The 27,266-nt window shown below is 36.8% G+C and overlaps 1 protein-coding gene, 1 non-coding gene and 1 pseudogene across 3 annotated transcripts in view; 2 read left to right on the top strand and 1 right to left on the bottom strand.

Moving 5' to 3' along the window:
* The window catches only part of DEPDC1B (DEP domain containing 1B), an 86,242-nt gene extending 59,773 nt beyond the window's left edge, over positions 1-26,469 (top strand). For both annotated transcript variants that reach the window (XM_040452505.1, XM_040452514.1), the window contains 4 exons: positions 14,015-14,181; positions 16,394-16,570; positions 23,988-24,173; positions 25,465-26,469. In XM_040452505.1, the coding sequence (XP_040308439.1) occupies positions 14,015-14,181; positions 16,394-16,570; positions 23,988-24,173; positions 25,465-25,626 (692 nt within the window). In that variant the 3' untranslated portion in view covers positions 25,627-26,469. The remainder of the gene's footprint in view (positions 1-14,014; positions 14,182-16,393; positions 16,571-23,987; positions 24,174-25,464) is intronic.
* Positions 4,343-5,222, bottom strand: LOC121015558 (protein YIPF5-like; annotated as a pseudogene).
* Positions 19,573-19,703, top strand: LOC121017043 (small nucleolar RNA SNORA18). The gene has a single exon (XR_005784601.1). It is a non-coding gene; the product is annotated as a small nucleolar RNA SNORA18 (small nucleolar RNA).
* Positions 26,470-27,266: the final 797 nt, after the last annotated feature.

Consider the following 27,266-nt stretch of genomic DNA (forward strand, 5'->3'; position numbering starts at 1 on the left):
CCAGATCCAATAATAATACATTAAAAAAATTATCCACCATGACCAAGTGGGATTTATACCTGGGATGCAGGGCTGGTTCAATATCTGCAAAACAATTCACGGGATTCATCATCACATCAGTAAAAGAAAGGACAAGAACCATATGATCCTCTCAATAGATGCAGAGAAAGTATTTGACAAAACACAGCATCCTTTCTTGATAAAAACCCTCAAAGTAGGGATAGAAGGAGCATACCTCGAGATCATAAAAGCCATATGTGAAGGACCCAACGGCTATATCATCCTCAATGGTGACAAATTGAGAGCTTTCCCCTAAGGTCAGGAACAAGACAGGGATGTCCACTCTCACCACTGTTATTCAACATAGTATTGGAAGTCTTAGCCTCTGTAATCAGACAACATAAATCAAAGGCATCCAGATGGGCCAGGAGGTGGTCAAACTTTCACTCTTTGCAGATGACATGATACTCTATATGGAAAACCCAAAGATTCCACCAAAAAACTGCTAGAACTGATTCATGAATTCAGCAAAGTTGCAGGATATAAAATCAACACACAGAAATCAGTTGCATTCCTATACACCAACAGTGAAGCGACAGAGAAATCAAGGAATCGATCCCATTTACAGTTGCACCAAAAACCATAAAATACCTAGGAATAAATCTAACCAAAGAGGTAAAAAATCTGAAAATTATAGAAAGCTTATGAAAGAATTTGAAGACACAAAAAAATGAAAAAGATTCCATGCTCCTGGATAGGAAGAACAGATATTGTTAAAATGTCGATAATACCCAAAGCAATCTACATATTCAATGCAATCCCTATGAAAGTAACACCAGCAATCTTCACAGAGCTAGAACAAACAATCCTAAAATTTGTATGGGAGCAGAAAAGACCCCGAATAGCCAAAGCGATCTTGGAAAAGAAAACCAAAGCAGAAGGCATCACAGTCCCAGACTTCAAGCTATACTACAAAGCTGTAATCATCAAGACAGTATGGTACTGGCATAAGAACAGACACTCAGATCAATAGAACAGAATAGAGAACCCAGAAATGGACCCACAAACGTATGGCCAATTAATCTTTGACAAAGCAGGAAAGAATATCCAATGGAATAAAGACAGTCTCTTCAGCAAGTGGTGCTGGGAAAAGTGGACAGTGACATGCAGAAGAATGAACCTGGACCACTTTCTTATACCATACACAAAAACAAACTCAAAATGGATGAAAGACCTCAATGTAAGACAGGAAGCCATCAAATCCTCGAGGAGAAATCAGGCAAAAACCTCTTTGATCTTGGCCGCAGCAACTTCTTACTCAACTTACTCAACTTCTTGCCTCTTGTCTCTGGAGGCAAGGGAAACAAAAGCAAAAATGAACTACTGGGACCTCATCAAAATAAAAAACTTCTGCACGGTGAAGGAAACAATCAAGAAAAGTAAAAGGCAACCGACAGAATGGGAGAAGATATTTGCAAACAACATATCAGATAAAGGGTTACTATCCAAAATCTATAAAGAACTTATCAAGTTCAACACCCAGAAAACAAAGAATCCAGTGAAGAAATGGGCAAAAGGCATGAATAGACACTTCTCCAAGGTAGACATCTAGATGGTCAACTGACACATGAAAAAATGCTCAACATCACTCATCGTCAGGGAAATACAAATCAAAACCACAGTGAGATACCACCTCACACCTGTCAGCTTGGCTAACATTAACAACTCAGGCAGCAATAGATATTGGTGAGGATGTAGAAAAAGAGCATCTCTTTTGCATTGTTGGTGGGAATGCAAGCTGGTGCAGCTGCTCTGAAAAACAGTATGGAGGTTCCTCAAAAAACTAAAAATAGAACTACCGTACGACCCAGCAATTGCACTACTAGGCATTTATCCACGGGATATAGGTGTGTTGTTTTGAAGGTGCAAACATGCACCCCCATGTTTATAGGAGCACTATCCACAATAGCCAAAGTATGGAAAGAGCCCAAATGTCCATCGATGGATGAATGGATAAAGAAGAGGTGGTATATCTATACAATGGAGTATTACTTGGCAGTCAAAAAGAATGAAATCTTGCCATTTGTGACTACGTGGATGGAACTGGAGGGTATTATGCTAAGTGAAATTAGTCAGAGAAAGACAAAAATCATATGACTTCACTCATATGAGGACTTTAAGAGACAAAACGAATTAACATAAGGGAAGGGAAACAAAAATAATATAAAAACAGGGAAGGGGCCAAAACAGAAGAGACTCATAAATATGGAGAACAAACTGAGGTTTGGTGGAGGGGTTGTGGAAAAGGAGATGGGCTACATGGGTAAGGGGCATTAAGGAATCTACTCCTGAAATCATTGTTTTACTGTATGCTAACCAATTTGGATGTAAATTTAAAAAAAATAAAAAATGAAATTAAAAAACAAACTAAAAAAAAATGAATGAAAATATTTAATATATCCACACGATAGAATATTATGCAGCCATGAAAAGGAATGAAGTATTGTTACATGCTATAACATGGTTGAACCTTGAAACATTATTCTAAGTGAAAGAAACCAGACACAAAATACCTTATTTTGTATGATTCCATTTATATGAAATGTTCAAAACAGGCAAATCTGGGGCTGTGATTAGTGTTTTCTACGAGGTGAGGGGAGGAGAGAATGGGGAGTGAGTGTTAATTGGTATGAGGGTTTCTTTTTTGAGTGACAGAATTATTCTGGAATTAGATAGTGGTGATGGACCTAACTTAATAAATATACTAAAAACTGCTGAATTGTACATTTAAAGATAATTTCATAACAAAAAACAGAGAAAAAGAACCAAATTGGACTTTAGGACTTAAAAAAGCACAATATTATAAGTGGAAATTTCATTGAATGGGTTTAGGAACAGATTAGACATTGCAGAAGAAAAGATCGGTGAACTTGAATATACAGTAATAAAACCTAGCCTAAAGAAAGCACAGAGGGAACAGGGTCTAGAAACAAAACAAACAACATGCGTCAAACACAGCCCTAGTGACATATAGAGCAATATGAAGTAGTCTAATATACTTGTAATTGGAATCCCTGAAGGAGGTCCTTAAAAACTAGCTCATGTATTATATATTTTTTAAACCACATCCCTATCATTCTTGGAACACTTTCTTATTTTCTGGCAGGAAAGGTCCTTATTTTTTCTTTCTCAGGCATTTCTTCAAGGATTCTTGCTTCCTGTGAGTAGAGAATGATGTGTAGAAGCCAAGATTTAGTAGTTGTTGTGTTCATTTGTAATGGAAATATTGTCTGTAGAAAAAATAATTCTCCAGTGACATGAAATGAGTGACCCTGAAATCTGATTTCCAAACTTTCACTTTAAGTACTATTTGGGAGGAGGATAGTGGTTAAATTGTCAGTGTGGAGAGTAATATAAGAGACATCTATGTGCCCATCACCCTAATTTAACACATATACTGTGCAGTGATACAAAACATCCATGTCTTTCTCTATATCTAGAAGCTGAACTACTGGGCTGTTTGCTATTTACATCTTACTAGTTGAAGCAAATTGCTTTCCAGAGTCACAGCAACTTACACATATATTAGAAATATATTTCTGTTGGACCATTTTTTTTTTTTTTTTACCAATACTTGGTTTCATCAGGCATTAAATTTTTTTAATTGGGAAAAATTTAATTACTGAGTATCAAATGCACTTTACATCAATAACTGCAGTACTGAAATTGTGACATTTTAAGTATTTTTCTCAAAAAAGTGTTGATTTCCACCCCGCCCCCCCCCCCCAGGAAACTTGGAGATTCAACTATATACATTAACATGGCCAGTCTATGTCATTATGGTTTATTTAACGCTAATCTCAACAGGTGTTCATATTTCCATCTACAATAAAGTAGATTGTGAACTTCTTATATTGAATTTTAGCAAAACTCCATGAGATAATTTAAAGGAATATCAAATTTTTGAAGGGCAAACTCCTAAAACTCTACATTGGGATTGCATTTTTGCTTCAAGCTCATCTAACTGGAGAATACAGGCAATTTTTCTTTCTTAATCCCTTGGAGAACTATTTCTGCAATAAGTCTTGTGTCTTCTTAACTATGACTGGGTGGTTTTGAGAAAGGTTATCAGCTCTGTGGTTAGTTTCCCACAGTTGTTAAAATTCTGTCAAAAGCATTTTAATAGTTTACAAGAAAAAACACTTGTTTTTTCAAAGGCCACAGGAACAGGAAAGAAATAGCACTTCTTATTTGTAGAAGCACAAACATTTAAAGCTACTCATGCTGCAGGTAAATCCAAGATAGTATTCAGAAGCTCTATAAAAATGAACGAAAGATAATCTTTACTTCTACCGCGCCAAAAACCAAAATTTAGATCTGCATGAGAGATGCCCTGTAGCAGTTCACTGGTCTAGTTTAAGAGTTCAGAGTCCTTTTTGGCCCAGTGATGTCCACATGCCAGATAAATTCAGTTCATTAAATGGAAATTAGGGCAAAGACTCCGTTCAACAAAGCACAGGGATATGCTACTAGAAGTGGCTGTTCTTCCATGGCTAATGCAGAATTAAAAATTTTGGAAGGGGAAAAACTGCACCATCCAATAATTCCAGCAGTGAGAATGACTCTTGCCATTCCTTGCAGAGCTGGAAAGTAGGATCATGGGAAGAAGACAGTATCCACGGACACTTGCCACACAACCAAATGAAACACCTGTCATACTCAGTTTAGTAGACAAAAACATTCCTAGACATCCAAGTGCACTTATGCCACATACATAGCCAAACTGGATTTTGCCAGCCAGTAACAATGTGGCTCCAAAGGCAAGGCAAAAAACCATTGGTTGTGCCAAATCAGTCACATTCATGATGCTGCCATCTGCCACTTGTAATGGATGTAACACTGTTCATGTTTTTTGCCAGATGTGGTCACAATTGATACCTGATTCTTCTAATAAAGGTGGCTTATCCTCAAAGTGTTTTCCATAGACAAGCTAATGTGTTAGAGTGTATGCCTGAGTTGGCTGGAAAATTGGCCCAGTATGTGGCTGTTATGGCTGCCTCATGTCTAGAGGGACAAATTGGCCTTGCTGTGAGTAGTCATAGCCAGCAAACTGTTTGCTATAGGGTTCTCTACTTCCTCCATAGTCATAGGATTGCTGTGATTGGTCATCAATGCTGTAACCTGTCTGGTAGAAATCTGTGTTTGTTATCAAAGCCTGTCATTGCACATGATCAAACGTGGCAGCAGTGTCAGCAACCCCCCAAAACCCCCAAACGTGGCTTAAGATCCCCAACTGGCCCTGTTGCTACATGTTACAAGGCCAAACAATTGCTGGGGCTTTTTAATTTTTGCAGTCTGATATGTGTGAAAAGGAATCTTGTTGCTGTTTATTGGTCATATGGATTTCTTCTTGGGTGAAATACTTTTTCTGTCTTTTACCCATTTTTTTCTCTTGGTTTCTTCCTTCCTTCCCTTTTCTTTCTTTCTTTCTTTCTTTCTTTCTTTCTTTCTTTCTTTCTTTCTTTCTTTCTTTCTTTTCTTTCTTTCTTCATTCTAAAAATATATTCTAGGTACTAATTCTTCATACCTTGTGTCTTGCAAATATATTTTATAGTCTGTGGCTTTTCTTTTGGTTTTAATCAAAAGGTAAAAAAAAACCTTTTTTTTTTTTTTTAATTTTTTTTCAACGTTTTTTATTTATTTTTGGGACAGAGAGAGACAGAACATGAACGGGGGAGGGGCAGAGAGAGAGGGAGACACAGAATCGGAAACAGGCTCCAGGCTCTGAGCCATCAGCCCAGAGCCTGACGCGGGGCTCGAACTCACGGACCACGAGACTGTGACCTGGCTGAAGTCGGACGCTTAACCGACTGCGCCACCCAGGCGCCCCCCAAAAAAACCTTTTATGTTCTATTTTGGTCAAATTAATTTACTTGTGTATCTTAAGAAATCTTTTACAAAGAGATTCTGTACTTTTAAGATTTTTAAGTTTTGCATTTCTCATGTTTAGGGCTCTAATTTCTCTTGATTTGTTTAATTTATTTAAATGAATAAATAATGTATTTTAACTTTATAAAATTGACTTTATTAAGGTATAATTAACATACATAATATACAATTAATATGCACTCATTTTAAGTACAGTTCAGTGAGTTTGATGAGTTTATACTACTGTAATTAGCATTAAATTAACAGGTCATTTCCATTAGTTCTGAAGGTTCTCTTGTGCTCTCTCTTAGTCCCCAACGCCACCTCTGGCACCAGACAACCAGAAATAGAAGCTTTTTATCCGATAGATTAGGTTTTCTTTTTAAGCGTTTCATACAAGTGGAATTATACACTGTGTACTTTGTATCTGGCTTGTTTTGCTGAGTATTCTAGTGCATGGATATACTACAAACCATAATTGGTTTATCCATTTACTTGTTGCAGAACAGGTGGATTGTATCCATTCTTGGGCCGTTATGAATAAAGCTGTATGAACATGTATCTTAACTCCTTTTGAGTAAATAGGGGTGGAATTGCTGAGTCATATGATAAATGTATATTTACTTTCATTATGAAACTGACAAGGTATTTTCCAGAATTGTTGTGCCATTTTACATCCCCATCAATGATGTGTAAGAGTTTTGGTAGTTCTACATCCTTGTCAACATTTGATACTGTCAGTCTTTTGTTTTAGCTCACTTAGTAGGTGGGTAGTGGTATATCTGTGGTTTTTAGCTATATGTTTCTAATGACTAGTTATATTGAGCATGTTTTCATTTGCCCAATGGCTTTTCTGTTATCTTTTGTGAAGTGTCTATTGAAATATTCTGCTTTTTATTGGCTTGTTTGTTCTCTTATTGAGTTGTAAGAGGTGTTTGCATATTCTGCCTGTAAGTCCTTTCTTTGATTATGTATTGTAAATATTTTCTCCCAAATTGTGGTCTTTTGTTTCTTTTCCTTAACAATGTCTTTGAAAAAGCAGAAGCTTTTAGTTTTGATGAAGTCTATTTTATCATTTTCTTTTATGGTTCATGCTTTTTGTCTCAAGAAACCTTTGCTTACCTTTAAATATCATATTTCTTCACATATAATGTTATCATGTTACCGTATCCTTTTTTTTTCTCTTTTCTATCCTTTCTGATATTATCATCATCCATTTTGTGTGATATATTCTTTTATAACATTTGTAATAAGCCCTACTCTATGTTATTTTTTCTTTGGGCAGGTAATTTTCTTTTAAAGAAATTAAGGAACACAAAGCAATCTTTTATTCACATATTATTCTTTTCATTTATTCACATATTAATCTTTTCTGGGAATCTTCATTCCTTTATGCAGATCCATCTGGTATCGTTACCATCTGGTATCATTTTCCTTCTGCTGGAATAATGTCCTGTGACATGTTTATGGTATAGGTCTCTTGGCTGTAGATTTTTAGGGGGAGGTCGGGGTTCTGAAACGTCTTTCTTCAGACTTAATTCTGGAAAGTATTTTCAATGGATATAGAATTCTAAGATAATTTTCTTTATTTAGCACTTTGAAGGTGTCTTCTGGCTTGAGTAGTTTCTGAAGAAAAGTCTATGGTCATTACTTATTTTTGTTCTTCTGTTTGTAATGTGCCTTTTTTCCCTCTGACTGTTTTTGAGATTTTCTTTATCACTGATTTTTGGAATTTAATTATAATGTGCTTTTAAGAGTTTTTTTGTGTTTTTTACCCTTTGATTCATTGAATTTCTTTATTCTGTTGATTTATCGATTTCACCAAATTTGGAACATTTTTAGCAATTATTTCTTCAAATATTTTTTTCTGTGACTCCTACTTTTCTAATGACACAGAGCTTAGGTCATCTGATGCTTTCCCACAGTTTGCTGCAGCTCTGTTTATTTTTTTCCCTACTTTTTTGCCTACTTTGCTTCTATTTTGGCTGATTCATTTACTGTGAATTTAAGTTTTCTTTTTTCTTTTTTTGAAGTGTTAATCTGCTATGGTTCTCACCTAGTGAGTGTTTCTTTTGAGGATGAGGATTTTTCATTTCTAGAAGTTCCATTTGGTTTTTCTTTATATCTTCCATTTTCTCCTTTCTGTATTTATATATTTTCTAATAATATGAGAACATAGAATATCTTTTGTAACATACTTTTCTCTAAGTTCTTTATCTGTGGCCATTTTTATGATTTTCTACTAATTTTTTCTCCTGCCATGGGTCATACTTTTTTGCTTCTTGGTATGTCTCATGATTTTGTTTGAACAAAATGTTTTTCCTTGTTGAGTATCTGAATTTTGTTATCTTCCTTTGAAGAGGGTAAGCTTTGTTCTCTTAGGCAGTTAATTTAATTGAATTTCTTTTTGATTCATTTGTGTCTTATTTTTAAATCTGTTTTTAAGGCCAGATTAGATTAACCTTTACTGAAGTGAAGTTTGGTCCTACTATTGAAGCATAATCCTGCTGGGCTTTCTGTGGAATGCCTTCAGTGATCAGCAGGGCTCTCTTCTATGTGAGCTCTGGGAACTGTTCAGCTCAAAGCTCACTGGTTGTTTTTTGTATGACCTCCTAGAGTTTTGCCTTAATCATGTATATGCATTTCAATGTTCATCAGAGTCTCAGGGGATTTCTATGCAGGTTTATGGAACCCTTCTTCTGTTTAGTTTCCTGCAGTTGGAACTCTGCTTTGCAATGTCCAGCTGACTCAGCCCTACAAACTCCAGTCTGTCTCTTCCGTCTGCTTGAGCTCTCTGTCTCTGATACATGTTTTAGAATGTGCCTCTAGGCATAATGTGGGGAAATTGTAGAGCTTGTTTGTTTTGTTCTCTTTTCTCAGGAATTATGGTACTGTTTCGCTATCCCATGTATAGAAATTGTTATTGCATAAAATTTGTCCAATTTTCTAGCTGTTTGTGGAGGGAGAGTTAGTCTGGGCCTTGCTGTTCTATCTTGGTTGGAGTCAGAATTTTCTGTATTTTTAATAATTTAATTTTAATGATTTAATTTTTTTCCTGACATATGGTTATTAGGCTATTCCAAACACCTTTTTTGAACAGACCATTCTTTCCTTGCTGATTGGTGATGACATTTCTGTGATATATCAGGTTCCCAAGCATACTTGGGCCTGTTTCTAGACTTCCAAATTTGTCGTGTTGGTCTTTTATGTTTTCTCATGGTAGCATCATACTGTTTAATTAACTATAGCTTTGTAGCAAGTCATGAACTCTTTTGTGTTTTTCTCAGTGAACTTTTTATCTATTTGAATTATTTGATTGGAGTAAGCAACCAAAGCAGGTCAGCTCTTGTAGTTCATCCTTGAAATCTTGTGTTCAGCCACACAGTTGCTATATCAGTTAGCAAATTAAACGCTGTTGAAAGGTAAGCCTTTTGCCTAAAGAACAACTTTCACCTAAGTTTTAAGACTGTAGCGTTGTACATTATACATTAGTAGTTAATTCTAACAAAGACTTCTATAATCTTTAGGTTAACAAGGGGCCAACTACCAAATATTGTGATAGTTCTGTCATTGATGGCAACACAGGCATCCACATTCTTTCAGCTAAAAAGTCAAGAAAAATTTAAGGGTTGTTATAGATCCTTCTAACATCAGTAAGTCAGACATAGCTGTTTTTACCTAATAATAATGTGGGCATGAGATTGTTCCAGTGACCCAAAAAGTCATAACTGTGAGTCTTTCTGAATTACGCATGGTCAAGTTGACATAACCATTGCATGAGATGATGTTTACATATGTTTATATTTTTTTCCATCCTCTGTCATAGGGTTATGCAACTGCTGAGGCATATAGGCTTGAGGAGGGCATTCTTAGATGATTTGTTACTCAGTAATACAGTTCTGCTGGGGCATTGTGGGACTTTATTTATTCTCTCATCACAGAGATCCAGAGCCAAATTCATGTCTGTGTACTAGTGCACAGTACATTTCTTAACTGACTTTTTAAGAAAATCTAGCCAAAGTTGCATCTGATTTGCATCCTATTTTCCACCCTGGTATTAGTCTTAATGCTTTAATTTAGTAGTAGTAATTGTAGTAGTAGCAGCAGCAGCACCTATCATCAATGCTATTAAAAGTTTCAATTCACGTAGGCTTTCTTTTATAGCCTATGGGCCCTCAGTTCAGTACAATGATTCGGTTTTATGGCCGTCCACCACAATTTACTGCTGGGTTAATTGGGATTCATGGAGGTTAAGTGACTTGTCCAAGCATATACAATCAATTGGACCGTGGACTTAAGCCAGATATTCTAGTTCCAATCCTAGCAAGGGAGGACTCATTGTTATTCCTTCATTCATATAGTCATTCATTCACATGTTCACCACAGAAAATATTTAGTAAGCACCTGTGATCTACCAGGTAGTGTTCTACCTGTTGGAGGTATCAGTAAACAAAACTGAAAGGAATCCCTGCCCGTGTAGAGCTTACATTTTAGTAAGGCAGAGGGGAAACAATGGTAGATAACAAAAAAGTAAATTCTGTAGTGTATTAGGAGGTGATAATGTATAATTAGAAAAAATAGAGGTGCCTGGGTGGCTCAGTCGGTTAAGTGTCTGGCTCTTGAATTTGGGTTCAGGTCATGATCCTAGGGTCATGGGATTGACCCCTGCCTCAGGCTAAGCGTGGAGCCTGCTTGAGATTCATTCTCTTTCTCTGACACCCCTACCCTCCCACTCATACACACTCTCTCTCTCTCTCTCTCAAAAAAAAAAAAAAAAAAAAAGAACAAGTAGGGGGGATTAGGAGTACCAATTTTTATACCTTTTGGGAAGTAGGAACACTTTAATTTTTTAATTTTATCTGATAAATTATTAAATTATGTCAAAATGACAGGTTTTGTTGTAAACCTTTCAGACTATGTTGTTTAGAACAATGTTCTGCTCCTTGCCTCCCTCCCCAAGAAGCAGTGCTGTAAAGGACAGCTAAGTTATAAGATCAATTTATAGAATATACTTAATTCATTATGAATTTTAGCTGTAGTTAAAATCTAATGGTACTGTAGGCCTAATCAGTCCCTACAGTGTTTTGTTTTGTTTTGTTCTTCCTTCCTCTGGTAAAATGCATTCCAGGCTCCAGGAGGGAGTATTAGGAGCCTCATAGTTTCATGTTACTCTTCAAGCTTTGGGCATAAGCAACTCTCCTTCCTTCCACATTCTGGAGTGTTGTTCAGCAGGAGCTTCCCTCATTCAAACTATTGATGGTGGCTCCTCCACAGCCAGAGGCTGCGGCATTGTTTGGGGGAGATTAGGAATTTAATGGAGGAAGGTATCAGTAGCATTCTCTTTTTACAGGAGGTGGGAAGTTGGCAATTGGAATGAATTGCAGGGAGTTCTCACTTGGGATCCGTGGCAGAAGGAAGGGAGTCCCTGGCTTCACAGGGGGCCCAGTGAGTTATTGGGATGTATGCGAGTCAAGGGTGGACTTTGTCTCCTATTTGTGTAGGTTTGTGTAGATTAATTCCTGAGATGGATTTACTGATACATTCTCACCCTAATTTTCATAAAACCCAGAATCATGACCAACTCCAAGTTTGGGATTTAAGCAACTGGAAGTTTAGAATTTAGACTTTTTAAAAGATTTGATGAATGTAACTTTTATGTGTTAGTTTAACAGTGTCCCAACAAAGAAATCTAAAAATTAAAAGAAAATTGATGTAGTCTTGATCTTTTCCTTTTTACTACCTTATTTTTATAAGGTTTATTATTGTGATTTTCTTCATAAATATTGTACTGGAAATATTGTTCCATAACTTCAAAATTTACCATTTTTAATAGCCATGTAATACTCTATTGACAAATAGGTATTTGAATGTTCACCTGTACTTTATCAGGAAGTAAGGCTTGCCAAAGGAAATGGATTATGCTTTCAATTAGCTTGCTCTCTCTTTGGTAAAACAGTACATATATACAATATACATATTGTATATATACATGAATCATAATAAAATAAGGTAAAGTCTGTCAAAAGGTGTTTATAATTTGGAAAAAGAAGGGATTTGTGGGCTAATGTGATAGAAAGCTTTATGGAAAAAGTAGAAGGCTTTGTGGAGAAAGAGATTTAGAATTTAATTAGTTCTTACTAGTTCCACTTCTTCTATCTTATCCAGACTGTCATCATGCTTCTCATCTTCCTCCTTCTGTGTTACCCCCTTACAATCTCTTCTCTCTAGAGCTGCCAGAGTAAAAAGTAATTCAGGTTAATGATTCCCCTGCCCAGAACCCTCCAGTGTTTTCTGAGGTCACTCATAATAAAACTCAAAATTCTTAATGGTAGCCTACAGGGTTCTGCCTGATGTGGCTCTTACCTTCCACTCTAACCTCCTTTCCTGTTTGAATGCTCTTATACACTCTTCTGTCTTCACATTGGCCTCACTGCTTTTCCTCACACACTCCAAACATACTCTCGTGTCACAATCTCTGTCATTGCTCTTTCCTCCACCTTGGAAATTTGTCTCTCAGATAACTTCCCTGGCTTACTCTCATTTCCTTCAGATCTCTGCTCAAATTTCACCTCCTTAGAGACTTTTCCCAAAAAACCAAAAATGTTTTTCTGAGCACATCCCATCACTCCCCTGCTCCTTTCTTTTTTCTCCATAGCATTTTTCCACCTGCCATATGTTTGTACCTCTTTGCTTATTATCTGCTGGAAAGTAAGCTCCATGACATCAGGCAAGGATTTTGTTTTTATTTCCTACTGTATGTCCTCTTCTAAAATAGTTCCTGGAATACAGGCAAGGCTTAATAAATATTTGTTGGATAAGTGAAAGAAAGAATTAATATTTGATCATAAACCTTTTTTCTTTTCATAGACCTGATTATATAGAGTTGAAAGAAGGTCTAGTGATGAGAATCAGCAGCAGTATTTTCAATGAACATCTAGGATTGAACTTGGTGTATTAAAGCTCCCCTTCTGCCTCCTTTTCTCTCCCATGCCCACCCACTGCCGTCAGGGCCAAACCCAAGCTCCTTAGTCTGGCGTTCAAGGCCTTTTCGGATCTCATCTCTGTTGACCTTTCCAGCTTTACTTCTATGCCAAGCCTGTGCTGTGTCCTAAGGAATGACTTATAATTTCCCTAATGTTGCCCTTGCAGATGTCTCTTGCAGCACCTCTCACATTTTGCCATTTACAATTTTTTAATGGGTGTCTCCTCATAGCACATCAGCTCTTCAGAGTGAGGGACCTGGCATATTTTCATATTTCCAGGACTTGGCACAGTTCCTGGCATATCATAGATGGTCAGAAATACTTACTGGGTGCCAAAGATGGTTTTGCCTCTAAGAGAAACCATTGGGAACTTGAAGAGATTGGACATGGAACAAATAAATTGATGAAAGCAGTTTCTTCTCATTAGAGGGTTTGGATGTGGATGTGTCTGGGGACAAATGTGGTTGAAGAGAGCACAGTATTAGAGAACCGTGATTTGTAGCACAGTATTAGAAGACTGTAGTTTGGTTGAGGAGGGCTGGCATATAACATGATTGAATCGGTACACTTAGCTAGGAAGAACAGCTTATGTGTGAGGAAGGGTTATTTGATGTGTGTTGTTTGGAAAGAAGTGCAGCCATCTGGCAGTGGTCTGACTGTAGGCCAATCGGACCTGTTTTCAGTCCGTGAGAATCCTGTTAGATGGTAACCCTGCTCATCCCAGGGACATGATACAAGGGGGCAATTCAGGGCAGCAGTGGCACATTCATATCTTTGCTCATGCTGTCTTCATCCTGTAGTAACTGTGAGTGTTGAGTGTTAGGTTAGACTTAACCTGACTGCTCTTGGTTTGCTGGGAAAGAATACTACAAAAAATCTGAGAGAGGGAAATGGCTGTATTTGTTTTATATATTTGTCATCCTTAGTTGATGGTTTGTATTTTTGGTGCCAATGCATTAGATCTATAATCATTTGGCCCAGCGTAGTTGGATGTGTGTACATGTTCTATATAATTTTAATAGTACATAATTTGAAAAATGTAAACATAATGGAGTCAAGTTGGCTATTGGTTTTAAAAGATTAAAAACTTCTTTCTAAATCAGGTTTGTTACAGAAAGAGAAAATGGCTATTGAAGCATTTCAGATTTGCTGCCTCCTCCTGCCACCTGAAAATAGGAGAAAGTTACAGCTGTTGATGAGGATGATGGCAAGAATCTGCCTAAATAAGGAGATGCCACCCCTGTGTGATGGCCTTGGTACCCGAACACTGGTAGGTTGATCTCTACCATCTAACTTGACTTCAGTTTTGGCAATAAAATCCACCTGAGTAGAGTTTACTAGCTTGGCAGCCAGAGAAGGTGCAAGGCAGGCTTGCTTGTAGAGCCATCGCTTGGAAACCACCCCAACACTAAACACTTTGGGTGTTAGTATCTTAAATAACATAATGCAAAGTGGAGAGTGAGTAGGGATAGGCTCTGAGTTTAAAGGGGTCTGCTGCCTAGGGCCTACTGTCAACATAAAGAGAAGGAAGGGTGGACAGTGAGGATAAGTGGTCTCTCAAGAAAACAGTATTCTTTCCTCCACGACAAAAAGGGTTGTGAAGCATTTGTCACTATAACAAGTGGACGCAGCCTGTATAATGAGGTAAAGAGGAAAGAAGTAAAATACAGAGTTGGATCAGATAGCCTGGCAGGGAGATTGAGAACTTGTTCACTCAGGTTATGATCTTAGGGTCCATAAAATATTCTCAGTTTTGCTTACCAATGTATGCTAATTTTATTTTATTATTTTTTGAAGTTTTTGTTTATTTATTTTATTATTATTTTTTTTAATGTTTATTTATTTTTGAGAGAGACAGAGACAGGATGTGAGTGAGCTAGGGACAGAGAGAGAGGGAGACACAGAATCCGAAGCAGGCTCCAGGCTCTGAGCTGTCAGCACAGAGCCCGATGCGGGTCTCGAACTCACGAGCTGTGAGATCATGACTTGAGCCAAAGTTGAAAGCCCAACCAACTGACTGAGCCACCCAGGCGCCCCTATCTGTCTATCTATCTATTTATTTATTTTTGAAGGAGAGAAAGAGCAAGCAAGGGAGGAGCAGAGAGGGAAGGAGGGAAAGAGAATCCTAAGCAGGCTGTGCTCTGTCAGCGCAGAACCTGATGTGGGGCTCAAACTCACGAACCGTGAAATCGTGACCTGAGCCGAAGTCAGACGCTTAACTCATTGAGCCACCCATGTGTGCCACATATGATAATTTTAAATTCTACTTTGCTAATGTTAGTATGTCTTTTAAAATAGGGTTTATGTTTAGAATTTCTTATTACAAAAATTTTTAATTTTCCTCAAAATTGGAGGCCTTAGAGCAAATTTGATGCTTCTTTGAGGTGTATGTCCTTTTCACGTCCAGGTGAACCATGGTGTACCTCTGGGGGTCCTCTGGTCCAGTTTTAGAAGTGTGGGGTGGGGTAAGATCAGAGGAGCACTCAGTGCCCAGTAGAGGGATTCTTGACCTTGGTTTTGGTTGGGTAGATAGGTAATGGGGCTAATGGGCCTTTGTGAAAGGCTGAAGAAAACTTTGCACTGTTCCCCAGGAGGATACACATGTAAAATTTTGCATACAATTTCAAGGCATTCAGATTCCCTAAGGTCCATAGTCTCCAGGTAAAAAATGTCTGTCTGCGTGTCTCTCTATACACGTACATGTGAATGAAAAATAAAGGATCCTCTGCAGTAAGTTGATGAAATGAAGTCTAATTAAGCAGAATTACATGATTTCATGCTTGTAGGTTTCAAAATAAGATTGTCAGCAGTAAAATTAGTAGGAAAAGGAAAAAGTATCCAAAGGATAGTATTAAAGAAGGAAATAGTTAATATGCCTTCTATGAAAGCAGCTACATAATATTTTTTATATTTCTGCTTTTTGTAAAGTCTCATCATTTAATGAACTTGTTACAAAGTCTAATGATTTTGTTCAAATGTGATTGTCAAAGTACACCCAAAATCCTAGAGAAAATTACAGTTAACTGGGAAAAAACATAACTGTTGAGGCATTTATGTTGTGCTAGCAGATTTTTAAAAAAATCAATAGTGAAATAAGGATATTAGTAAACTAAATGGCTTTAAAGTACTTTGAACTTTGAAATGCAACATGATTCAAGTAATGGTAGTGATAATAATTTTCAGAATTCGTTTATATATGTTTAAAACTGTCTGTAAAGGGGTGTGCTTTAAAAGCTGCTCAGACAAGCATGTGTGCTGAGTCTCTGTGAGATGAGACGCACCTTCTCTTTTGCTGGTTGATAAAAATCAGCCCATCTCAGATGACCAGGTATGGCCAGGTGCCAGATTAGATGTGTACCCTGTCCTATGGGCCATTTCTCCCTGACTAGTCACATTTGTTTTTTGCAAATTAGATTGAACTCAGTAGGGAAAGAAGACTTCATCTGTGTTTCATTAAAAAATACCTCCCCTTCTTGTTTCAGATGGTTCAGACATTTTCCCGTTGCATCTTGTGTTCCAAGGATGAAGTAGACTTGGATGAGTTATTAGCTGTGAGGTTGGTGACGTTTCTAATGGACAATTACCAAGAGATTTTGAAAGTCCCTTTGGCCTTGCAGACCTCCATAGAGGAGCGTGTGGCTCATCTACGAAGAGTCCAGGTAAAGAAAGGGATGGTACCAGTCCTTTAAAATTGCCAGCAGAAAGTCATGTAAACTTGCTAGGTTTCTTGGAACCTCTTGTTGGGAAGAAGTCAGTGAATAAATCTGTACAAAGTGCTTCCAACAGGGCTTGCTGCATGATAAGCTCTATATGTGTTTGGTATTATTGAAAACTTATAGAATGCTTACTTGGTTTGGTTATGTAATCAATGCTGCATACTTCTGATTGCAACTTCCTTAAGTGAATTTGTTTAGAATCTGCATATACTTCCTGATGGAAATGATTTATGTGTAATACATGTCTTGATCATAATCACCCTGTGACCTACATACAATTGATATTTGCATTTTTTCGATCAGTGAGCTAAGGCATGGAGAATTTACGTCACAGAGCCAGGATTCACACAGATAAACTCAATTTCCAGAATCCGTGGTCTCTCATACCACACTGCCTCCAAAAAACGTGGTGCGGTAGAAGAATGGCCTTAGAGCCGTAAAGTCCTGGCTGGGCCAGTTCCTTGTTTTCCCTTTTCCTGGTTTTGTGGCCTTGGGCAAGTCTGTTAACCTCTCTGAATTGTAGTTTCTGCAAGTGTTAAAATGGGTCATACCTGCTCTATAAAATTGTTGCTAAGAGTAGAATACTGTATTGTAAAACCCCTAGCATAAATGTCTGACTTATAGCAGGTACTCGTTGAAAGGTAGCTTTTACTGTTGTTCTGTTAAAATGATGCAGAAGAAATGTAATGCATAACTATTATGTGGGCCCCAAGTGGGGTTTGTATGTCAGCCTGTGGGAGCAGAAACTTGATAAATGCAAGCAAAAGGTCTGCTTAGCTCCTTTGGAATGATTGGCCCTCTTTCTGCTTAAGCACTTTTTGAGGTTCCACGATTAAGGACCAGTGAGCTGCTACCTCCCAAAGTATTTTCAGGGTGAATAACTGTTCACCTGTTTCAGTGTGCAATTTAAAAATTAAAATAAAAAATTTTGGGTAATTGTCAACCTAATCTATTGAAAGAATTTGGAAACTATAGAAAATGTACACCAAAAACTCTAAGAGTAACACTACCTATTCAGTTAGTATTATCGTCTTTCAGATGTTTTTCTGTGTCATGTCTTGTCTTGCCTTGCCTCCCCCCTTCTTCTCCCTTCCCTTTCCTTCCCTTCCATTCCCTCCCCTCCCCTTTCCTCTCTCTCTCTCATTCTTGCTCTTTTCTTTTATACCTTATTTTCTTTTGATAGTACAACAAGAAATATTTCCCATATCACTAAATATTCTTGACTGACACCAGCGTTGTTGAGAGCTCAGACCCTGGAGCTAAGTGGTACTTGTGTTCTTGATATACCCTTTATTGGCCCTGTGACCTTGGGCACATTTTATAAAACGTCTCTGCTTCAGCCTCTACCTGACATCCCTCTTTTCTTATCTGTAGAGTGGGATAATAATAGTCAATACCTACCTCCTGGGGTTGTTTTAGGGATTGAATGGCTTAAGATGTGTAAAGTGCTTAGAATAATATTTGTCACATACTAGGCCCTCAGTTGGTAGCTGCTGTTAATATTATCATCATCATTAGTGTTATGTCATTCCACAGTATTGTTATTATTGATAGTATAGTGTTCGGTAATATGGATATATACCATAATTTATTTAAATGGGTTTCTTTGGTTAGATTGTTTCCATTTCCCCCTCTATTTTGCGAACAACCTACCAGTAAATATTTTTGTAGCTAGATTTTTTTGGTGGGGGGGGTCTGGTGGTAATCCTTGATTATTTTCTAAGAATAATTTGTTTTAAGTTTATTTATTTATTTTGAGAGAGAAAGAGAGAGAATCCCAAGCAGGGTCCATGCCATCAGCACAGAGCCTGATGCAAGGCTCCATATCACAACCATGAGATCACAACCTGAGCTGAAATCAAGAGTCAGATGTGGGTGTATTTTAAGTATTGATTGCATATTGCCAAATTTCCCTTTAGAATGATTATGCCAATGTATATTCCCATGAATTGTCTAAGAAAGTGTTCATTTCTTTGCACCCTTGTGCTACTTTGGGTATTATCATTAACACATATACCTTTGCTGTTTTAACGGGTAAAAAGTATAGCCTTAGTGCTGTTTTAGTTAAATCTTCCCTCTGCCCAATATTTCTTTTTTTTTTTAATTTTTTTTTTCAACATTTATTTATTTTTGGGACAGAGAGAGACAGAGCATGAATGGGGGAGGGGCAGAGAGAGAGGGAGACACAGAATCGGAAACAGGCTCCAGGCTCTGAGCCATCAGCCCAGAGCCTGACGCGGGGCTCGAACTCACAGACCGCGAGATCGTGACCTGGCTGAAGTCGGACGCTTAACCAACTGCGCCACCCAGGCGCCCCTATGACCCTAACATATAAAAAAGGTAAAGAAGAAATACTTCACTGAATTTCTGCAGGGAGAATTGATAGCAGTAGCTATGTTCCTCTATATGCTTGCTGGGTTTGTGTGTCCCATAGCACAGGCGTATGCTGCAGCAGCTTATAACTGAGCCCTTTGCTCTCAGTTGAGGATCAGAAGGCTGAGCTGTGCTGATTCATTTAACTGCACGTTATCATGATCTTGAGGAGGGCACTGCTCTGGCACTACATAAAACCAGTAAGCAACCATTTGTCCAATTACATTTTCTCTGTTGGAAGTACTCAGTAGAATTGCTGACTAGTTGTTTCAGTATCAGATTTCTGTTCTCTCATGTGGACTACTCAGCCCCTACAGCATGTGAGATTTAGGGAAGTGCTTCTCTGAAAATGAACAATGTTATTTGGATTGTTCTGGGGAAATTACACAGCTGATCCTGGGATAGATAAATTGTGAGGTAGGTGTTTTTGACACCAACCTTTTATCAGCCTTCACTACAGTCCTCTTCTTCCTTTGCTATCTTTAATCATAGATATCTAGAATTTTCCTTACTAGGCTTCTGGCTGCAGAAGAACAAAAGGTGTTATATTTTTGGGAAGATGGAACACTTTAACTGAGGTCTATCCTGATGGGACTTTGTCTCTAGACCTACATCATTGGAAACTCCTCATAGAGTATATGTGTGGTTTACTGTATTCACAGAACTATGTGTTTAGATCTGTAGGAAGAACTACAAGACGTCTTTCTGCTAAAACTATGTGAAAGATGTAATAGTCAAATTTTTTAAGTTTTAGGTATTGGCATATCCCAACAATCTCTACAGTTTTAGGGTGGGATAGTTTAGGGGTGATTATGATTTGCACTCATTTACGTTTAGAGGTTGTCTGAAATTGAGCACCAGGAAGATCAGATCCACCTACTCTGACCCTAAATGTGTGGGGAATTTTTGAAGTCTGTCCATATTCAAGTGGAGATCAAAGAAGTCCAACTGAAAAGAACTCTGGAGTGACAGTGACAACTGGGGATTGAACCAAAGTTCTTTTCAAAAGGGCTATTTTGAAGATTATGATTCTGATTTTGGAGAAACTGTGGTGATTGGCAGTGCAAAGAATCACATGTAAAATTCTTTAATTAAAAATTTATTGACCTAAGGGGCGTTCAGGAATCTACTCCTGAAATCATTGTTGCACTACATGCTAACTTGGGTGTAAAGTAAAAAAAAAAAAAAAAAAAAAAAAATCATTGTCTACTAAAGTCTGAGGCCTGTGTTTTGTTAGGCTTGCTTTCTGGAGATTTAGGATTTGATTTTAGTGGACCATGTTTCCAAGTTTCTTTGTATGCCTTATGATCTTTTGTTGAAACTTGGGCATTTGATAAAACACCCACATCACCTCTTTGCAGACTGGCTCCATACAAAGAAAAGTCTTCCCCTTCAGCCTAGCATGAAGGCCTTTATTGGGCATGGGTCTTCCCTGCGTCTGTGGGTGTGCTTTGTTCCCAATCCCCCTGTAAAAAGGTCTGCTTTTTAAATGTATTAATTTCTATAAGAGTTTCACAAGTCCAAATCCTAGACCATTTGACCACCTTCGCATTGACAGACACCACTGTTCTTGTTTTTTAAAAGATTTAATTTTTTTAAAGTAATCTCTACACCTAACGTGAGGCTTGAGCTCACAACCCCGAGATCGAGTCGCGTGCTCCCCCGACTGAACCAGCCAGGTACCCCAATACAATCCCATTGTTATTTATGGTTTGTGGTCATCTTTAGCAGTACAATTCATTCTACCTCTCTCTTTTTGACCACAGATGTCATCCTGGTAATCTTTGGCAAGAAGGCACTGGCAAAACCGTGATGTAAATTTTTGGAATTAAGAATAATGAGAAATTTAATAAAATTTAATAAAAAATAAAATCGGAGGAAAAAATATTTGAATTTGTATGCACATTATGATCCTCAGAATGTATAATGATGACAAAATTACAAGTTGACTTGAAAATCCACAATTGCAATGGGACGTTTTAATATATCCTATCAGGAAATGGATAAGATAATATTTGTTAATATCTAACAGTTAATAAAACATTTTAAGGAACATGTACAGAAAAAAATTATTACCTAAAAAAACATTTTAATTTCTTTCTAATTGAAGTATAATTGCCATAGTGTTACATTAGTTTCAGGTGTATAACACAGCCATTCCATAGTTCTGTACATTACTCAGTGCTCCTCACAATGAGTATGGTAACTATACAACATTGTTACATTATTGACTGTATTCTCTATGTTGTACTTTTCATGTCTGTGACTTATTTATATTTTCTAACTGGAAGTTTTTACCTCTTAATTCCCTTCATCTATTTGCCTATCTCCTCCCATCCCTGTGCCCCTTCTTCTGTATATGAGAGTAAATTTGTTTTTTTTTTTAATTTGTTTGTTTTTTTTATATTCCAGATGTAAGTGAAATCATATGGTGTTTGACTTTCTCTATCTGACTTCACTTAGCAAAATATCTTATAGGTCCATCTATGTTGCCACAAATGGCAAGATATCATTCTTTTTATGGCTGAGTAATGTTCCATGTATATACCACTTTTTTTTTTGAAGTTGCAGTATAGCTAACATACAGTGCTACATTAGTTTCAAGAGTGTAATATAGTGATTCAACAGTTCTGTACATCACCCAGTGTTCATCATGACAAGTGCACTGTTTAATCCCCATAACCTTTTTTTACCCATCCCCCACCATCTGTCCTGTGGTAACCATCAGTTTGTTCTCTATAGCTAAGAGTCTGTTTCTTGGTTTGTCTTTCTCTTTATCCCTTTGCTTGCTTGCTTGCTTGCTTGCTTATTTATTTATTTATTTATTTATTTATTTATTTTTGGTTTGTTTCTTAAATTCCACATATGAGTGAAATTATATGGTAATTTTTTTCTCTAAGTAACTTATTTCTGTTAGCATTATACTCTCTAGCTCTATCCTTAATTGTTGCAAATGGCAAGGTTTTGTTCTTCGTGTGTGATAAACGTAGGTGTGTGCATATTTATTTTCAAATTAGTATTTTCATTCTGTTTGGGTAAACATCCACAAGAGGAATTACTGGATCATATGGTAGTTCTGTTTTTAATTTTTTGAGGAACTTTCATACTATTTTCCAAAATGGTTGCACCAATTTACATTCCACTAACAGTGCACGAGGGTTCCTTTTCTCCACATCCTTGCCAGCAGTTGTTATTTCCTGTCTTTTTGATTCTAGCCATTGTGACTGGTATGAGGTGGTATCTAATTGTGGTTTTGATTTCTGTTTCCTGGATGATTAGTGATGTTGAGCATCTTTGCATGTTTCTATTGGCCATCTGTACGTCTTTGGAAAAATGTCTTTTCCGGTCTAATGCCCATTTTTAAATCAGATTATTTGTTTTTTTGATGTTGAGTTATATAAGTTCTATATTTTGGATAGTATAACCTTATTGGATATATCATATGCAGATATTTTCTCCCATTCACTGTGTTGTCTTTTTGTTTTGTTGAGGGGTTTTTTGTTTTTGTTTGGTTTGGTTTGTTTTGATTTGGTTTGTTTGTTTGCTATACAAAATCTCTTTATTTTAGTGTAATCCCAGGAGCTTATTTTTACTTTTGTTTGCCTTGCCTGAGGAGACATATCCATAAATATGTTGTTTAGGGTAATGTCCAAGAGATTATAGCCTATGTTTGCTTTTGGGAGTTTTAAGATTTTGGGTCTCAACTGACTAAGCTACCCAGGTACCCCGGACCATTGTGTTTTCATTTTCATTTGTCTTCATGTATTTTTTTTTTAATTTCTTCTTTGATTTCTTCATTGATCCATTGATTATTTAGTTGCACATGTTTTTGTTTATTTCAGGTTTTTTGTTTTTTTGTTTGCTTTTGATAACTGATTTCTACTTTTACACTGTTGTGATTGGAAAAGATGCTTGATATGATTTCAGTCTTCTTAAATTTACTGAGTCTTGTTTTGTGGCCTAAGATGTGATCTTTGCTGGAGAGTGTTCCATGTACATTTGAAAAGAATGTGTATTCTGCTGTATTTGAATGAAATATTCTGTATATATTTATTATGTCCATCTAACCTTGTTGATTTTCTGTCTGGATGACTTCTCCATTGATGTAAGTGGAGTGTTAAAGTCTCCTATTATGATTGTATTACTGTCAGTTTCTCCCTTTATACCTGTTGATATTTGCTTTATGTAAATTAAATATATTTATTTTTAAAGTTTTTACGTACTTATTTGTGTGAGAGAGAGAGAGAATGAGCAGGGAGGGGCAGAGAGAGAGGGGGACAGAGAATCTGAAGCAGGCTCTGTGCTGACAGTATAGAGCCTGATGTGGGGCTAGAACTCACAAACCATGGGATCATGACCTGAGCAAGATCCAATGCTTATTCAACTGGGCCACCCAAATGCCCCTGAAATTAAATATTTTTAATGGATGCTCGTTTATTTATAGGTTTTGGTATTATGTTTCCTCTTTTTTCTTCCTTCTCCCTTTTGCCTTATCCAATGTCTAAATACTTATTTTCTTGATTTTCAGTGTTAACATATTTGGAGATGGTTGTAGAACTTCTCTCTACATAACAGCCAAGCTATATGTGTTTCTCTGTCCATCCCCAAGAAAGAGAGGATCAGATTCTCCAGATGTGGGAAGGGATCCACAAAGTGTGGTCAATATTATAATTGTTTTGAATCATTTTTGTCAACATGTTTAGTTTATGTTTCAACTTAAGATTTTATTTAAAAGAACCCGCAGGTTTTTTATTTATTAAAATGGATCTTGGGTTTAAAAAGGTAAACATCTCTTACTTAAAACTGTGACTGTGGTATTTTTTTTGAAGTTATAGAAACACTGTTACCTTTTACCAAAGAGTTTTCCCCAAATTGAAGAATGATGTGGTACCCTTAGTAGGAGATATGCTGTATTTGATCTGAACTAATTTTTGCAGTTTATGTGAAAATATACTTATTCCATTCACTATTAATCCTTTTGCCTTAGATAAAATACCCAGGAGCTGATATGGATATCACTCTATCTGCTCCCTCATTTTGCCGTCAGATCAGTCCAGGGGAGTTTGAATACCAGAGAGCATACGGCTCTCAGGAACCTCTGGCAGCCTTGCTGGAAGAAGTCATAACAGATGCCAAACTCTCCAGCAAAGAGAAGAAGAAAAAACTGAAGCAGGTAAAAGAAGAATATTTTTAGAAGTCATTTCTTCTTCTGCCTGCTGTTCTTATATTTTTTCTTTTTATTCTCTGTTTTACTAAGTTTCATATAAATCTCATCTTCTATGACATAGCAGTTTTGAAAATATATTACTCAATTTATACATTCTGGCAGTCTCGTTGTTTTACACAATTGTGGTCTGTTTTCCACGTCTTTATTTTCCAGTGTAGATATTTTACCATTGTTGAACTCTTCATTTGTGGAGCTCTTCTCTATTATTTGTCCTTTGTTTTGGTATGTGGCTTGATGTGTTAGTGGAGTAATTACTTTAAATTCAGAGAAACTATCAAATGAGGACAGGTTCCTTTTGATTTTTTTTTTTGAAAGGAAAATTATACTGAATTTGCAAATAGAAAATGTGTAAAACTGGAAAGGCTTTGGTTTTAGATCACCAGTATCAAATTGTTTTTTTGCCTTGGGCAGCGCTAAAAGTTTTTAGTTCCTGCTAGGAACAAGGTTTAGGGTTTCATTGAATAGTGTTTAACTCACACTAGATTTACTTCAACCATTCTTAAAGTATTGATTCCAGATTAAGTGAATTGTTTTTATTTTTGAAGTCTGACTCCTGCAAGCTTGATCCCTGATCACATCATGCATATAGGATTATACACAGATCACCAGAGTTCTAGACTCCCAATCGTATTTTTCTCAGTAATTTTGGAGAAGAGTTCCGTGTTGAGGATGAAGGAAAAGCATATTGCCTCTCTTTAAGCTTTTCATAAAGTCATATATACTGGAATGTTTTCCCTTCCATTTGAGCAGAAGCAGGTGGGACTGAGTTGGAGAAGCTGGGAGATCGTGAAATGTAGTTGGGCCAAAATTTTCTTTAACTGTGTAGAACATAAGTTATTTTCAAGTCAGGATTACTTGTGAATATTTTTAAAGTGAAGTCTATTTATAGTTAGCAGTGGGGGAAATTTTAAGAAATAAGACCAAAATGAGAAGTGTATTTGAAGCTTTGATCAAATTTAAATTGAATTAGATCTATAGCAAGTGGAATCAAATGATCTTACCAAAAGAAATGGATTTGTGTTGGAGTGAACTTGATTACGATTAGTTGTCTTGTTATTCTCTTTTCTGATAGAGAACAATAAACATTGAAACAAAACAAAAACAGCTTGTATGGAATCAGATCAGAAAGTCTTTAATTTTAAAATTAGATCGCCTAATTTTATTGGCCCTTATGTGGGTTTTTTTTTTTGACTCATCTTGAATCTTCTTTTTTTTTTTTTTTTTTTTTTTTTTTTAGTTTCAAAAATCCTATCCTGAAGTCTACCAAGAACGATTTCCTACACCAGAAAGTGAAGCACTTCTGTTTCCTGAAAAACCGAAACCGAAACCACAGCTCCTGATGTGGGCACTAAAAAACCCTTTCCAACCATTTCAAAGAACTAGAAGTTTTCGGATGTAGTACTTAACATTGCTCTTAGAGATCTCTGTTGCTGTTGCCTCGAGCAAATTGGTGGTTATAGGAGGATTATGGTGATGGAAGAAAGAAGAGCAGAAAATAGAGGCTACGGAAAATATAAAGTTACCGGACTTCCTAATGTTGAGCCATTATCAGTATTTTTGTAAAACCCAATGCTATTTTTAAAGTGTACAAATCAGTTGAAAGTTGAGACAAACGTATAGTGGTATGGTTAATATGCGTGTCTGTAATTGTTACAAAATTTGTGGGTAGTTTTATTTTTTTATTTGTTATCTTTCATGGTGTTAATAAAATAATTGTACATTTCAGTTACTGATGTCTTTGTTATAACCAAGTTTTAAAAATAGTGTATGTACTTGAATAAGAGAGACACTGGGTACTGCTACTGTGATGCTCTTGACTTCACAGCTTAATAGTTGTGACTTCTCTTTGTGTAAAATTTGGTTTTCATTGTTGTACAGAGAGTCTTAAGGCTCCACATTATGATGACTGTGTCATATTGCAGATTTGTTGGATGTTATGACAGCTTTAACTAAAGCTGGTTCTTTTAGAACATATATTAACTGGTGTTCACCTATATGTGGGGTTGATTTTCATTTGCCTGCAGTGGTATAATTTCAGTCTTGGCTGGAGATGGAAAATTGAACTGAGTAATCTTTTTGGGTCCCCTTGTTCCTGTGATTGTGAGTCAGGTCTTTGTTGTTTCGTGAAAAGCACAAATAGGTTAAGTAAAACAAGACTACTTCCTTTGTATTTCTCCCACCTTCCTCGTCCTTTGGAAAGTAAATGGAATGTAAATAAATACTGGTTTTTGTTTTTTTATGCTCTGTGGTGTTTATTTTTTGGTATTTATTTAGTTCAGTTAGAAAACATCTTCAGATGCTGAAGTTCATCGTCTTGGCCAGTGTCCTCACATCATTCATTTATTTCTATGATAAAATGAGTGATGTAGGGCTTTTTATGAGCCTTCAGGAGCCTTTGTCCGTTGTGGCTAAGTGATAGGATATCTCTTGAGATTAGAGTACATAAAGACCCAGTTTACTTTGCCCTTTTGCAAATAATGGTACACTTAGAGTATGGAGCATCTGGAAGCCTTCTTCTGTAAGTAATTACCCTAAATTTTAAGAGTAACAGTCACTAGTTGGCTTTGGACTGAATTTCCTTGCCTTTGCTCTGGCCCTGTTCTTTTGTTGCAGAATGCCTCCTACATGTGACTCAGATTTTGTTTACTTACAAGTGGATAAAAGTATTCCTCTTGGTTTGGATACCACCTTTTCCTCCGAATAGGTAAAGGAATGGGAGATTTTTAGTATTTCAGGATTTGTTTTCAGATCTTAGAATGATGTTTAGAGCAAAGAATAAGTCTACTTCTGCTTTCTTTGCGCTCTGGTAAACCTTCCCATTGACAGTGTCTAAGAGTTCTTTTTGCTTAATGTCCTCACCAAAACTTGCTATTGTCAGAGTTTGAATTGTTGTCAATGTGGTGGGTGTATAATGGTATCTCATTATGGTTTTACTTTGTGTTATGGGTATGGTTTAGCCAAAGACTTCTACTATATATGTTTTTTTTACTTTTTCCATTTTTATTCAGATTTTAGTATCAGCCTGTCAAGCTTTACACA

The sequence above is a fragment of the Herpailurus yagouaroundi genome, unplaced genomic scaffold, assembly GCF_014898765.1.
Source record: "Herpailurus yagouaroundi ecotype Mexico unplaced genomic scaffold, PumYag 29, whole genome shotgun sequence".
In the NCBI taxonomy this organism is placed as follows: Eukaryota; Metazoa; Chordata; class Mammalia; order Carnivora; family Felidae; genus Herpailurus; species Herpailurus yagouaroundi.